General features: G+C 39.0%; 1 protein-coding gene across 6 annotated transcripts in view; it reads left to right on the plus strand.

Moving 5' to 3' along the window:
• SLC25A13 (solute carrier family 25 member 13) overlaps positions 1-15,870 on the plus strand; it is a 205,230-nt gene that overhangs the window by 42,565 nt on the left and 146,795 nt on the right. For all 6 annotated transcript variants that reach the window (XM_055272642.2, XM_055272640.2, XM_063634731.1 and 3 more), the window contains one exon: positions 3,215-3,357. In XM_055272642.2, the coding sequence (XP_055128617.1) occupies positions 3,215-3,357 (143 nt within the window). Of the gene's footprint in view, positions 1-3,214; positions 3,358-15,870 lie in introns of those variants that run through there.

The following is a 15,870-nucleotide window of genomic DNA, read 5'->3' on the forward strand; positions in this document are numbered from 1 at the left end:
CGTTACCCTACCTGGTTAATTTTTTATTTTTTGTAGAGATGGAGTTCTGCCATCTTGCCCAGGCTGGTCTTGAACTCCTGGGCTCAAGCGATCTGCCCGCCTCGGCTTCCCAAAGTGCTGGGATTACAGGCATGAGTCAGTGTGCCCTGCCTTGCATTGTTTTATTTTGTATTTCAGTGGAATTTTTTTAGGGAGCAGCAACTTGATAATGATTCTAAAGGTCATTTGTGGAAAATCAAGGAGTGATCATGGCCAAAAAAATTTCAAAGAGTAAAATAATTCAACGTCTCTCTTAAACCTTTCATTCTTTTAAAAAAATATTTATTTGAACATGTTTCACTGGGAATTTGAGGACACAGCAGTAAAAAAGAGAGAAAAAAAGTTCTGTCCTAACAGAACTTTCCCTCTAGTTATACCAGGTAATCTTGCAAGAGTAGATGAGACAATTGAAAAGGATGGTCCTGAAACATTTCTGACTGCAGTGATGACAAGAGCTGTCATTCGGTCCCGGCATTCTCCCATGGAGTGTAGGTCAGCCTCAGAATACGTGTTGGCCCTAGGAAGCCTTTGCAGAACTGGTACTGCAGATGGAGCCATTTTGTCACACCTTTCCCTGGTGACCATATAATTAAGTATGTGATAAACATGGCATCCTAAAGACCTGGAAGAGAGAATGATTTGCTTTGTGTTCGTGGGACAACCAAGAGATTAAGTGGAAAAATTAAAGTTGGGGGATTCTTATCTTAGATCACACACAAAGGTAAAGTACTAATGTACTAAAACTTAAAGGTAAAAGATAAACCTACTTTAAAAAAACTCAGATAAACTCTCTGATATTTAGTCTTGAAACGAAGAAAGACTGGTGATATGGTTTGGCTGTGTCCCCACCCAAATTTCACCTTAAATTGTAGTAATCCCCACATTTAAAGGGTGGAGCCAGGTGGAGATCATTGAGTCGCTGGGGTGGTTTCCCTCATACTGTTCTCGTGGTAGTGAATAAGTCTCACGAGATCCGATGGTTTTATAAATGGGAGTTCCCCTGCACAAGCTCTCTTGCCTACCGCCATGTTAAGATGTGACTTTGCTCCTCATTCACCTTCCACCATGATTGTGAGGCCTCCCCAGCCATGTGGAACTGTGAGTCCATTAAACCTCTTTTTCTTTATAAATTACCCAGTTGCAGGTATGTCTTTATTAGCATTGTAAGAACAGACTAATACAACTAGTGTCTAAGCTTAGAAAAGTAATGGAAGAAATTTCAAAGGAGAAAAAAGTTCTATAGACTCAATTATATAAAAATATCAAACTGGAAAAATATTTGCAACAAATATAATAGACCAAGGTGAGTAAAGGGCATGTTCACACACTGTTGGTGGGAGTGTAAATTGGTACAATCTTTTCCGGAGAGCAGTGTGATAATAAGTACCGAGAGCCCAAAAGTTCCTCTCCTTTGACTCAACAATTTCTCTTCTGGGAGCTTAGCCTTTGAAAATTGCCAGGAATTTGGACAAATGTTATATACAAAGCTTACTATCTTAGCTTTATTTAAAAATACAAAAAACTGGAAATGTCTACTGGTAAGAGAAAAGTTAAATTGTATAGTAAAATAAATTATTCACTATCGGGGCAAACTTAGGTATAACTCGTAAGTCATAGGATTGTTGTAATTAGCAGTGATACTTCCTTTATATTTTCATCTTGTTTTGGCTCAATTAGCAAAATCAAAATATAATTCTTTACATGTCCAAAAAGCTGAATCAAGTGCAAACTGAAGAATAGTGGGATCACTGGGGCATCTTTGAGCCTTTCCCTTGTAGTGTGCTAAAAAATGTTAACTGTAAGACAATACTATAGAACATTTATTTAATATGAAGTACTTATTGTGTATAGGGCATTGTGCTAAGTATATGACATGATTATCTCATTTAAATATTTCTAGCATCAGTCTTATGAAGCTGTAATGTTGTTCTACTCATTTTACAAATGAGGAACCAGAGGTACCAAAAGCTTTAGTTACTTACCTGAGGCCATTCAAGCGGTAAGAGGCACAGTCCAGGCCCGTGGGATGCCAAAGCTTATTACTACTGAGTATCTGAGCAAAGCCTTAGTCTGCATTGGAATTAAAATGTAGAAATAACAAGTGACTTTTAAAAACAATTTTAAACAGGTTTAACTCAGATTAGAGAGAGAGGAGAGACACTGCCCTGGCACTTCACTGCACACCCTCCATCACTATGGCTACCAGTGTGGTTCTTGTCACCCAGCTAGGCTTGTTCTTGTAGATGCACTATCCTTGCCTCCCCAGTCCCCAAACCACTGCTTTGTCCCCAGGATCAAGAGGCCGTCTCCTGCTTCATAAGGACACCACATGATCCCATGTTGTTTCTCAGCATTTCTGCCCTTAGGGCTCCATGCAACAGAAATTAGTGGGCTCTCTCTTATCCAGGCTGGAGTGTATCACATTAAAGGCGAGACCTAGGAGAACACTGTGAGGAAGCGTTGTTTGCCACCTAATTCTTACTGAGCATTTCTGCATGGTAATGCTTTAGAATGGAGAGGACAGTAACTAGAGCAGCATTTACTGCCTCCCTCCGTAAGATTGCCCAAGATGACACGCACTTAGTAGTTTGCTGTCCAGCTTAGCTTGTTTGCCATCCTTTTTTGTATCATTGATGCTCTTAAAGCAGAAACGGGGCAAAGGAATTAGGTTGTTTGCCTCCATGACTTCGTAATTCCACTTTTTTCTTTTTTTAAAAAAAGCTATGTGCCTTTGCTAAAAAACAAGACGTAGTTTGTCTTTCCAAATTTCTATAAACCAGGGTTTCTGAACCTGGACACTGCCCACACTTTGGGCTGGAGAACCATCTGTTGCAGAGAGTCATCCTGTGTATCGTTAGATGTCTAGCATCATCCCTGGCCTCTACCTGCTGGAGCCAGTAGCACCCTTCCTCACATGTTATGACAATCTTAATTGCCATCAGATATTGCCAGGTGTCCCTGTGGGAAAACATTGCTCCCAGTTAAGTTTATAAACATAAAACTTGACTTGTTTTTTCTTTGAACTGTTGGGAGATAATGGTCATTGTGAAGCGTACATGATCATATCTGATATTTTATCGTTTGGATATTTTAAGCTTTTTCACATATCACTCTCATGATTATATACTTTTGAAAATCAAATATATAAAATATTGTTTTTCTTTTTTTTAAACAGTATGCAAGCATTGAGAAGAACGGTGAATTTTTCATGTCCCCCAATGACTTTGTCACTCAATACTTGAACATTTTTGGAGAAAGCCAGCCTAATCCAAAGACTGTGGAACTTTTAAGTGGAGTGGTGGATCAGACCAAAGATGGGTATGTTTATTTTTAATTATCTTATTTAATTCTTTTTGTTTGAAACAGCTTTCTTTTGCTCTAATGACCAGGAAGTCATTAAATGTATACCTTCCCATCTCTTAGGACCATTTTCTGTACTTACTACTATTATTATTACATTATTTGAGTAATAATGTATTTCCTTCAATCATTGTTTCAAGTTGGGGATTCAATATGTATATACTTGACTCTTTTAAAGAATGCTTAATCGTTTCAGAGAACTATTATTGTCAAAAAGGTGGTGATGTGCAGATATATGAGAGTATTTATATGCCTTTGGTATTTTTCAAGGCATCTGTAAAATTGTGAGTAAATGTACAACATAGCTCTATGAACGTTACTTTTCTATAATCTTTCTTTCTGATCAAATCGCCTTTAAAAATTCACATGTGATTCCAAAGCCCCAAGAAAGGCACTCTGCAAAAGCTAGAGGAAAGAAACTGTACCATATAGAATTAAATAGGACACGTTGCAGAATGCCTTTGGATTCTTTTTTTCCCTACCAGTCTTCTCTGCTTCCATTTTGTTGGAACTTTTTCCCCCGCTTCTTTTGAGGCAGAGTCTCACTCTGTTGCCCAGGCTGGAGTACAGTGGCCTGATCTTGGCTCAGTGTAACTTCCATCTCCCGGGTACAAGCTATCCTCTCACCTCAGCCTCCTGAGTAGATGGTACCAAAGGCATGCGCCACCATGCCCAGCTAATTTTTGTATTTTTTTGTAGAGACGGGATTTTGCCGTATTGCCCAGGCTGGTTTCAAACCCCTGGGCCCAAAGCCATCCACTTGCCTCAGCCTCCCAAAGTGTTGGGATTACAGGTGTAAGCCACTTCATCTGGCCTTCTGCTTACATTTTAAAAATGGGTTTTCCTTAAGCTGTATAGGATTGCAGTGGCTTTCACCATTAAACGCAGAATTTTGGACTCTGAACTCTTGCTAGTCAAACACCAATGTCTGCTAATAGCCAAAGTATAATGTACAAGAACTAACCTTCTCTAGGTAAACTGTAAAGGACCTTGCCTTCTTCTTTTTCTAGGTAAACTGTAGGAGACTTTGCTTCTGTCCCTGCTGCTTGCCAGCACCCTTTTGACAGATTGCAGTTACCTATCACTCTGAGGTGGAGTTCTCTAGCTCTGAATTTTCTCTATTTATTGGAATCTCCATGTGTCTGATTTTCCCACATGCAGCAGTTTGAGACATAACCCAAGTATAATGTCTTTATGTACTTCGAATACTCTCACTTTTCACTAGCACTTTCCTTTTCTTATTTATGCACTTGTCATCCCATTTTTTTTATTATACTTTAAGTTTTAGGGCACATGTGCACAATGTGCAGGTTAGTTACATGTGTATACATGTGCCATGTTTGTGTGCTGCACCCATCAACTCATCGTTTAACATTAGGTATATCTCCTAATGCTATCCCTCCCCCCTCCCCCCACCCCACAACAGGCCCCAGTTGATGTTGCCCTTCCTGTGTCCATTGTTCAATTCCCACCTATGAGTGAGAACATGCGGTGTTTGGTTTTTTGTCCTTGTGATAGTTTGCTGAGAATGATGGTTTCCAGCTTCATCTCTGTCCCTACAAAGGACGTGAACTCATCATTTTTTATGGCTGCATAGTATTCCATGGTGTATAGGTGCCACATTTTCTTAATCCAGTCTATCATCGTTGGACATTTGGGTTGGTTCCAAGTCTTTGCTATTGTGAATAGTGCTGCAATAAACATACATGTGCATGTGCCTTTATAGCAGCATGATTTATAATCCTTTGGGTCTATACCCAGTAATGGGATGGCTAGGTCAAATGGTATTTCTAGTTCTAGATCCCTGAGGAATCGCCACACTGACTTCCACAATGGTTGAACTAGTTTACAGTCCCACCAACAGTGTAAAAGTGTTCCTATTTCTCCACATCCTCTCCAGCACCTGTTGTTTCCTGACTTTTTAATGATCGCCATTCTAACTGAACTTCAAACCACTGCTCAATGAAATAAAAGAAGATACTAACAAATGGAAGAACATTCCATGCTCGTGGGTAGGAAGAATCAATATAGTGAAAATGGCCCTATAAGGTAATATATAGATTCAGTGCCATACCCGTCAAGCTACCAATGACTTTCTTCACAGAATTGGAAAAAACTACTTTAAAGTTCATATGGACCCAAAAAAGAGCCCACATTGCCAAGTCAATCCTAAGCCAAAAGAACAAAGCTGGAGGCATCACGCTACCTGACTTCAAACTATACTACAAAACTACAGTAACCAAAACAGCATGGTACTGGTACCAAAACAGAGATATAGACCAATGCAACAGAACAGAGCCCTCAGAAATAACGCTGCATATCTACAACCATTGATTTTTGACAAACCTGACAAAAACAAGAAATGGGGAAAGGATTCCTATTTAATAAATGGTGCTGGGAAAACTGGCTAGCCATAGGTAGAAAGCTGAAACTGGATCCCTTCCTTACACTTTATACAAAAATTAATTCAGGATGGATTAAAGACTTAAATGTTAGACCTAAAACCATAAAAACCCTAGAAGAAAACCTAGGCAATACCATTCAGGACACAGGCATGGGCAAGGACTTCATGTCTGAAACACCAAAAGCAATAGCAACAAAAGCCAAAATTGACAAATGGGATCTAATTAAACTAAAGAGCTTCTGCACAGCAAAAGAAACTACCATCAGAGTGAACAGGCAACCTACAGAATGGGAGAAAATTTTTGCAATCTACTCATCTGACAAAGGGCTAATATCCAGAATCTACAATGAACTCAAACAAATCTACAAGAAAAATACAAACAGCCCCATCAACAAGTGGGCAAAGGATATGAACAGACACTTCTCAAAAGAAGACATTTATGCAACCAAAAGACACATGAAAAAAATGCTCATCATCACTGGCCATCAGAGAAATGAAAATCAAAACCACAATGGGATACCTTTTTTTTTTTTTTTTAATGGAAAGAACCTCCTGTAAAATGAAGGCCTTGACGACTGGGAGGGAGCAGGCAGGGAATTAGGTGATCTACTTGTTGCAGTATTCTGGAGGATTGTTGGATTATGCCTTCTCTCTCTGTTCCAGTGGCAGAAGGTTTCCTTTTTAACCTTCTTACCTTTATTTTCTACCCTCACCCCAAGGTGGATTCTTTGCTTGGTAGGAAAATGTAATGTATGAGCAGGGTGGCACAGGAAAAGGCTGGGCTATATTTCACACTAGTTCATTTAAGCTGAAACTATGCAAAACATAGACTTATTCCAGCAAGCATTTTTCTGTGGAAAATCTGGTTGTTTTTTCACCCCCTAGAAGGGCTCATGGTTCAGAGTAAGTGTGACCAAGTTCACATGCAACATGGATTATCTGTCTTAATATTTGAGATCCGTTTTTTGTAATTTGGAAAAATTTTAAACTACAGAAAAAAAATTGTGAGCCACAAAAAACTTGAGAGAAGAATAGTGAGCACACAATCTATACCCTTCACCTAGATTGACTTTTTATTAACATTTTTACCATCTTTGTGCTCTCTTTGTACACACACATTTTCTACACACAAACACGTACACACATAATTTCTTTTTTTGGTTGTAACACTTAAGTATAAATTGTACACATCACAATATTTCAGCATTTATCTTCTGAGACTAAGAATATTCTCCTGCATAACCCCCCATGCTATTATCGCACTTAGGAGAATTAATGATCGTGTCAAATATCAGCTAATGTCTAGTCCATATTTAAATATACTGGAACTTTCAAGTATATTTGCAGATCTGGTTTCTTCACCTCCCTTCCCAACCTCAGATGGCTCTTTGCCTATTCTTGTTTCTTTCTTTTTTGTTTTTGATTGAAGATTATACTGCAGTTAGTTATGTCTCTTTTACTCTAAAACAGAACAGAAATATTACATTGTTTTTCATGATACTGACTTTTGAAATCCAGGCCAGTTATTTGGTTGAAGGTCCTGCATTCTGGACTTGTCTGATTGTTTCCTCATTGTCTGATTCAATTCAGGATAAATTCTGGGGCATAGGTTAGGAGCTATTCTATACTACCTATTGTATCTCCTCAGGAGGGATTGTGTCCAGGCGTTGGTGATGCTGTTTGATAAGTTGGTGAAGCTGGCATCCACCTGATATTTCCATTGTAAAGGCTCCATTTTGTTGTTATATGAGTAGATAATTTGTGGGATGATATGTCAAGATCACACGGATATTTTCTCCAGCAACCTTTCATCTAATGGTTTTAGCATCCTTGATGATTCTTTGCTGAACCAGTTATTCTATTGATGTTTAAAAGGTGGCGATTTTTCTAATTCTATAATTTCTCCTGTATTTATTGTCCAACATTCCTTGGTAAACAGAAACTTTCTTTCCTCTTCCCCCTTTTCTTTTTCTTTTAATCTTTTATATCAACATAAATTACTGGATTTGCATACTTTAATTCTGTATTATACTCCATTACCAGTATGCCCTTACATGCAAAGTGTCTCAGATCTGGTCAGTGGGAGGGCTGAGCTTCAAGCTGGCTTCTTATTCTCAGCTTTCAGATGCTCCTTGCTTTTGGCAAATTAGTTGTTCCAGGCTCACCTTGGACCGTTCCTGCCTTTGACCTGGAAATCACTTTTCCCCCCAACAAGAAGCTCTGATTCCTTTTATTTAGGAATGGTGCTTAGAAACAAAGCTTATCGTTACTAGGGTGTTACTGCCTCTCTGACTTTTCAGTGAAAAGAGCTGGGAAATATATAAACTTTAAAAAATTAAAAGTTCATAATGACATCTTTTAAATTTAACATTACAGGATTTTTCTTTGTTTTTTAAATTTTGTGTCTCTTTCTCTCTGTGAAAATTTTGGTTGCTACATACATTAATATGTTTATGGGCCTTTATTTGATAGAATTGGAAGACCTCTGAAGGTATAAGAAAGAGCAAAAATGTTTAAAAAATAAATGAATAAATAGGCTGAGCGTGGTGGCTTACGCCTGTAATCCCAGCACTTTGGGATGCCGAGGCAGGCAGATCATCTGAGGTCAGGAGTTCGAGACCAGCCTGGCCAACATGGTGAAACCCCATCTCTACTAAAAATACAAAAAAGTTAGCCAGGCATGGTGGCCGTTGCCTGTAATCCTAGCTACTCGGGAGGCTGAGGCAAGAGAATCACTTGAACCCAGGAGCTGGAGGCTGTGGTAAGCCAAGATCGCACCATTGCACTCCAGGCTGGGCGACAGAGCAAGACTCTGTCTCAAAAATAAATAAAATAAAATAAAATAAAATAAAATAAAATAAAATTGGAATACCTTCTGATGTACTTCGTGTTCTATTTTATCCCCCTTCCCATTAATAGACATGCTTTTTCTTTTTTTTAAACATAATCTCCAAAAATACAGCCTTACATTTATCAGATAACAACAATGTAACATATATTTTACATATATAGTATAACGTAATGTGTGTATTTTCTCTAAAGCTTGGACAGATTTGAAAGGCCGACTTTGTTTTCTTGGTTTTATCGATGAGATAACTGAAGCTCTTGGTATTTAAGCAGTTTGTAGCTAAAAGGTGCTCAGGCCTGTCAGGTTTTAAATTCCTTGGCCTTTTCAGTGTTCTGAGCTGCCTCTTCTCATAATCTCACAGTCCTCTTTTGCTTGACATTTTCTTTTAGAATTTGTATTATCTTAAATCTCAGTGTTTTACTGTGACACGGAAAATGTTAGATGGCCTTAATCCTTTGCCCTATAACGAACCTTTTAGTTGCAAAAACTGTGAACATCTCAGTTATTTTTTTCTTTTTATTTCTAGTTGGCTATAGTAGTTGTACATATTAGATACAGAGTGTTAGTTCAGTACATGTATATAATGTGTAATAATCAAATGAGAGTTTTATATGAATTTGCTGACTAAATTTAGTTAAATGTACTAAGAAGCATTTTCACAAAAGCCCAGGAATGGAAGCTGTATTTCGAATTCTGTTACTCACCTTAACAGGCTGAATAATGGCCACCCAAAGAGATCTAGTCCTAATCCCTGGAATTTGTAAATGTTACCTTATTTGGAAAAAGGGTCTTTGCAGATGTGATTATATCAAGAATTTTGAGATGAAGATATTACTCTGGATTGTTTAGGTGGGCTCTAAATTCCATCACAAATGTCATTAGAAGATAGAGGCAAAGGGAGAGTTGACACAAAAACAGGGAAGAGGAAGAGACAGGGTGACCACAGAAGTAGAGATTGGAGTGATGCAGCCATAAACTGAGGAATGCCTGGAGTCACCAGATGCTGGAAGAGGCGAGAAGGGATTTTCCGCAAGAGCCTTTGGAGAGTCTGTGGCCTTACTGAACTCTTGATTTAAGGCTTCTCATCCCTAGAACTGTGATAGAATAAATTTTATTGTGTTATTATGGGAATTTGTTTTATTTATTTATTTATATTTATATTTTATTTTATTTTTAGACAAAGGGTCTTGCTCTGTTGCCCAGGCTGATCTCAAATTCCTAGGCTCAGGCTATCCTCCTACTTTAGCTTCTGGAGTAGCAGGGATTACAGGCATGTGCCACTGAACTCAGGTATTTATATTTTCTCTTTTTTTTTTTTTTCTGGAGATGGAGTCTTGCTCTGTTGCCCAGGCTGGAGTGCAGTGGCACGATCTCAGATCATTGCAATCTCTGCCTCCTGGTTCAAGTGATTCTCCTGCCTCAGCCTCCTGAGTAGCTGGGATTACAGGGGTCCGCCACCATGCCCCACTAATTTTTGTATTTTTAGTAGAGACAGTGTTTTACCATGTTGGCCAGGCTGGTCTCGAACTTCTGATCTCAAGCAACCCACCTGCCTTGGCCTCCCAAAGTGCTGGGATTATAGGTGTGAGCCACTGCACCCAGCCCCAGCTATTTATATTTTCTAATTGACAAAAGTTGAATATATTTATGATATACAACATGATGTTTTGAAATATGTATACATTGTAGAATGGCTAAAGCAAGCTAATTAGCATGTCCATTACCTCATATACTAATTTCTTTTTGTATTGAGAACACTTAAAATCTACTCTTAGCAATTTTCAAGTATACAATATATGATTATTAAGTATAGTCAATATGTTGTACAATAGGTCTCTTGAGCTTACTCCTCTAACTAAAATTTTGTATTGTTGGACCAACATCACCCCAGGGCCTTTCCCCATACTGTCCCTTTCCCCCAAGCGAGGCCCTGGCAACCACCAGTCTGCTCTCTGTTTCTATGAGTTTGACTTTTTTAGATTCCATGTATAAGTGAGATCATGTAGTATTTGTCTTTCTGTGCCTGGCTTATTTCACTTAACATATTGTCCTTCAGGTTCATCCATATTGTCACAAGTGAGAGGATCTCCTTCTTTTTAAAGGCTTAATAGTATTCCATTGTGTGCATGTATCATATTTTCTTCATCCATTCATCTGTTATGGGCACTTGAGTTGATTGCATATCTTGGCTATTGTGAATAATGCTGTAGTGAACCTGGAAGTGCAGATGCCTTTTCCGTGTACCAGTTTTATTTTCCTGTTGTAATTTGTCACAGCGGCCCCAGGAAATGAATACACTCATGTAGCTGTTTTTTCCGGGACGTTAGAAAGCTTATAGTTGTGAAGAATTTTCTTTGCCAAGGGCCAGCCTGATCCAGAAAAAACCTTTTTCTAGTGGTAGTTTTGGCTTGATCCAGACATTTTCCAGGCAGAGACCCCTCTTGTCAACTGTCTCTGTGAGGGCATGGCTGCTTCCTAAAGACTTCACCTATGTGTGGGCTGGGGTGGAACTCTGGGCAGGGAATTTAAATGCCTGTGCACTTACGGCCTTAACACCTCCAGCTTGCTGAGAGAGAGATCCTGTTTTCTGTAGCACTCTTGTTTCTAGTGGAATGATGCGTGAGTGCCTTGGGTACGTACCTTGGTCAGCCTTCCGTGCTGGAGCTTCTCTCTGAACACTCTCCAGTCATTCAGCAGCTCTTTGGGAACCTCATCTCTGCGCTTAGCACAGTTGTGTATATTGAAGAGAACATGGTGAATGGAAAAAAACAAAGTGCTTGTTGCCCTCTTGGAGCTTCTAATTTAATGGAGCAGATAGGTATTCATCAGGGAGCCTGAAATAAATGTGAATTGATGTTGTGATACTGCTATGAAAGAGAGAGATGGTGTGAGTAACACCAAATAAGGGCTTCATTTGGACTAGGAAGTTGGGAAGACTTTCCATGAGTGACATCTGAGTTGCGGGAGTTGGAGGTGGGAGTACAGAGGACAGAAAGTTGCAGGCAGAGGGAACAGCAGTTGCAAAGGCCCTGTGTTTTGAAATGCAGAGGCTGGCATGCCTGGAGCATGGAAGTGCAGGGCATGGTGGTGGGAGAGGTGGGCTGTGCCCAGACTGTGTAGGGACTTGTACCTCATATTAAGGATTGGGGTTCTTTATCTTGAGAATGCTGGAGAGCCATCAAAAGCTAATTTGAATGAGGGGATTGGCATGATTTGCCTGTGTAACAGCATACTTGCTGTTAATACTCTGTTGTGTTTAGACCTCCCTGCATTCCACTGTTTTAATCTACTTAATGATGTGTTTAATCAATTTATGAAGTTCCGTAAGGGAGATGAGAGGAGACTTTGAGTGTCTAGGGCTGGAAGCCTTTTGTTTTTGGTGGGCCTTAATGAGTGAAGAGGGCTTGTCCCAGCATTTGAGGAGGAGGTGGGACTCTAAGGACTTCTCAGGGCCCAGATCTCCTTATTGTACCACATAACTGAACTATAGATTTGGTTGTGATTATTATTTTTTCATTCAAAATGAGAATAAAGCTTTGTATATCTTCTAAGTATAATTTTTATACATTGTTCACACAACTTACCTGTTAAGAGCAAGGTGAAAATTTTTCCTTTGATCTTTGCACACATTCTCTTTGTTTTTGTTACTGACTGTTATCTCGTTAAAGGGAGTCAAGGCTAAAAAACTGTCTTCACTTGTGACTGACCTTCTCACCTGGGAAGACCACATGGGACTAGAATAAGCTGGAGGTGTTGAGTGCCTGACTTACTGAGGGTTACGGGTACCAAGCACTGTCTGTGGGGTGGGCACCAGGTGGCTCAGGGATCCAGTTGGCTTGCTAGGGTCACATAGGAATTTACCACACATATGTCTTTCATCTCCAGTGTGGAACCTCTTTATACTCCATGTGCAAACAGAAGTTGGCACTTCTTTTGGAAAAGGGAACGTTAGATGTCTTAATTTGCTAGTGATGAGGCTGACAGATTCACCATACCACCTTGTCAGCCCCCTGCCACTTTGTTGTACCAAAATGACAGCTATATAATCAAACCCTTAAATTTTTTTTTTTTTTTTTTTGAGACAGAGTCTCAGGCTGGAGTGCAGTGGGATGATCTCAGCTCATTGCAACCTTCCCCTCCTGGGCTCAAGCAATTCTCCTGCTTCAGCCTCCCCAGTAGCTGCGATTACAGGCATGCACCACCACACCCGGCTAATTTTTGTATTTTTAGTAAAGATAGGTTCTCACCATGTTGGCCAGGCTTGTCTGGAATTCCTGATCTTAAGTGATCCACCTGCCTCAGCCCTCCCAAAGTGCTGGAATTACAGACATGAGCCACTATGCCCGGCCTCAGATAATTCCTTTCTGTTCAGAGTAAAGAGATTGAGTCCTGGGACAGTTCCTGTTTTGATGCATGAAGAATAAAGGCATCAAAGAAGAAAAGATGAAAAAGAAATCTAAAGTTTAGAAATGTGTGGCCTATATAAATAAAGCATGTTCTCTGCCTTTCCTATGTTTGCTATTCTTTTTCTGAGGAAAAAATATATGGCCTTTTAAAGATTTCACAAGGTGAAGGAGGATATAATAATGTTGATGATAAAATCATTTTTATATACCTGTTTTCATTTTGTGAGGCTGTCATGATGAAATCCAGGCCTTGGCCACATGCTGGGAGTTAATGAGGTTTACAATTGGCAATACTTAAAGAATATTAGGGTAATATATTTAAACATCAGCAGTTCACAGCCTGAAATGCTCATCATCTGTCAAGTTATAATACGGAATCAGTAAGGGGAGGTCTTTCAATTTGCTAATGAGGAAAGTTTTCTATACTATTAGGGCAGACATAGATTTCAGATAAACATCTAAAATTCATAAACTATAGAATTTAGCAAAAGCATCTCTTCAATTAAAAAGAAACCTTGATAATAATCAATAGCAGTCACCTGAGAAGCTTAGATTTTCGTCTTAGTCATCAGACTCCCAAATTAATCTACCAAAACAAAAAGCCTCATTAGCAGCTCTCATTGAATCAGTGTTATTTTTTCCTTTCTCTCAAGGTGTCTGATTAACCCCCTTTCTTTTTGCATTACTCACTTTGTGTTAATATTTGATGTCTGAAATCATGGGGCTGGTGGGGTGTGTGCAATGTGGTGGCTAGACACTGTCTATAAGCAGTAAATTAAAAAGAATTTTTAAAAAGGTTTGTATTATGTTGCTGATGTATTAGAAAATCTCTAGGAATGTCAGGTGCCTGGGTTTTCTTTTTCTTTTTAATTTCAGAAAGGGTTGATTGCTGATTGGGTGCTGATTTTGCTTCTCATTCATATGTACAGATAGCGCTCCTCCTCCTCTTACCCGGCTCCTCTTGCTTAAATCCAAGCCTTCTTTTGGAGAGTTTTATTGAAAAGGAAAGGTGAGAAATAAGGCCATAACTGGAGGGAAAAGGGAAGTTGAAGGAGGGTCTTTTCTAGGTGAATGCCCATGGGAAAGACTCCCTTGAGAGTAGATAACATTGACAATGTAGGAGAGAAAGGAAAGACATTCTGGAGCATTGTCTAGGAGGTTGGCCTCTTGTAAGAGCATGGAGAGTTCATCTACAACACCTGACCTCAAAGTGTAGCCAGTGGACTCCTGGAAGTCCCTGAGAACTTTTCAGAAGTCCAGGAGGTCAAAACTATTTGCACAATAGTAAAAGCATGATCTATCTTTTTCACCATGTTGATATTTGAGCTGATGTTTCTAAAAGCAATAGTGCATAAAACTTCTGGTGGCTTAACGGCAAATAAGGTTTTGTCTGAACATTGATGTCCCTCCAAAATTCATGTTGAAACCTAACCTGCATGGTGATAGTATGAAGAGGTAGAACTGGGGAGGTGATTAGGTCATGAGGGCTCTGCTCTCACAGATGGGATTAGTACCTTTGTGAAGGAGGCTTGAGGGAACCTGTTTGCCCCTTCTGCCATGTGAGGATGGAGCAAGAAGGCGCCATCTATGAAGGAGAAAGCCTTTACCAGACACCAGACCTGCTGCTGCCTTGGTCTTGGACTTCCCAACCCCCAGAACTGTGAGCAGTAAATTCTGTTACTTATAAATTACCAAGTACTAGGATATTTTGTTATAATAACCTGAACAGAATAAGACAGACACCAATCCAAACAGAGTAAGCAATCATTATTTTCTTCATTACACATTCATGATCATCATCATACTGATTCTGCTTCAGAATGTCCTTGAAGAAGCAGTCAAAATCATTGATTTTATTAAATCTTGCTCTTGATTACACAAGATTACATTTAAAAATTTTGAGTAACTAAATGGTAAGTGTGCATAAGGAACTCTTTAATGTAGTATGGTGGTTGTCTGAGGAAAAGTACTTGAGCAGTTGTTTTGAGTTGCTAGTTGAGCTAGTCTTCTACTAGGGGATATTTTTATTTGAAAGAATGACTTATTTGAAAGATTTAAAATTTTCATGTTTCATCTTCCTAATACTTAAAGACTTTGTGATGTCATTGGTGGTGATGTTAGTGAATGTGGCTTTTAAATATAGTTTAATGAAGTTTCCTAACATTTGGATGATTTGCATAATATAGAGAAACAATATTTTCCCAGCTGACCAGTGTGCATGGTGTTACAAAATTATGCATGGGTGAAAGATAGTTTGAAAAGTGGGTCACAGACCCATGAATGAGAGGAGAAAAGTTCACTGATACAGTTTCAGATTGCACATTGCCACTAGTCTTTAAGAAACTTTACTTGTTGGGATTTGGTGTTGTATCAAAGAAGAACATCCCCAGTTATCTAAAAAGGCCATTAAAATACTTCTTTCTTTTCTAACTATGAATCTGTGTGAGGCTGAAATCCTTTCATATTCTTCAACCAAAACAACATATTACAGCAGATTGAATGCAGCTGTTTTCCGTTAAAGTCAGACATTATTTAAGAGATTTGTAAAGATATAAAACTGCTTTTCTCACTAAATTTTCTGTTTTGGAAAATATAGTTCTTTGGCTGGGTGTGCTGGCTCATGCCTGTAATCCCAGCACTTTGGGAGGTTGAGGCAGGAGGATTGCTTGAGGCCAGGAGTTTGAGACCAGCCTGGCCAACATAGCAAGACCCTGTCTCTACAATTAAAAAAAAAGGTATAGTTCTTTTTCATACAAATGTATTTATATTACCATGTAATAGAGTTACTTTTTAATGAAATAAATATTTTCTAA

The sequence above is a fragment of the Symphalangus syndactylus genome, chromosome 3, assembly GCF_028878055.3.
Source record: "Symphalangus syndactylus isolate Jambi chromosome 3, NHGRI_mSymSyn1-v2.1_pri, whole genome shotgun sequence".
Classification (NCBI taxonomy): Eukaryota; Metazoa; Chordata; class Mammalia; order Primates; family Hylobatidae; genus Symphalangus; species Symphalangus syndactylus.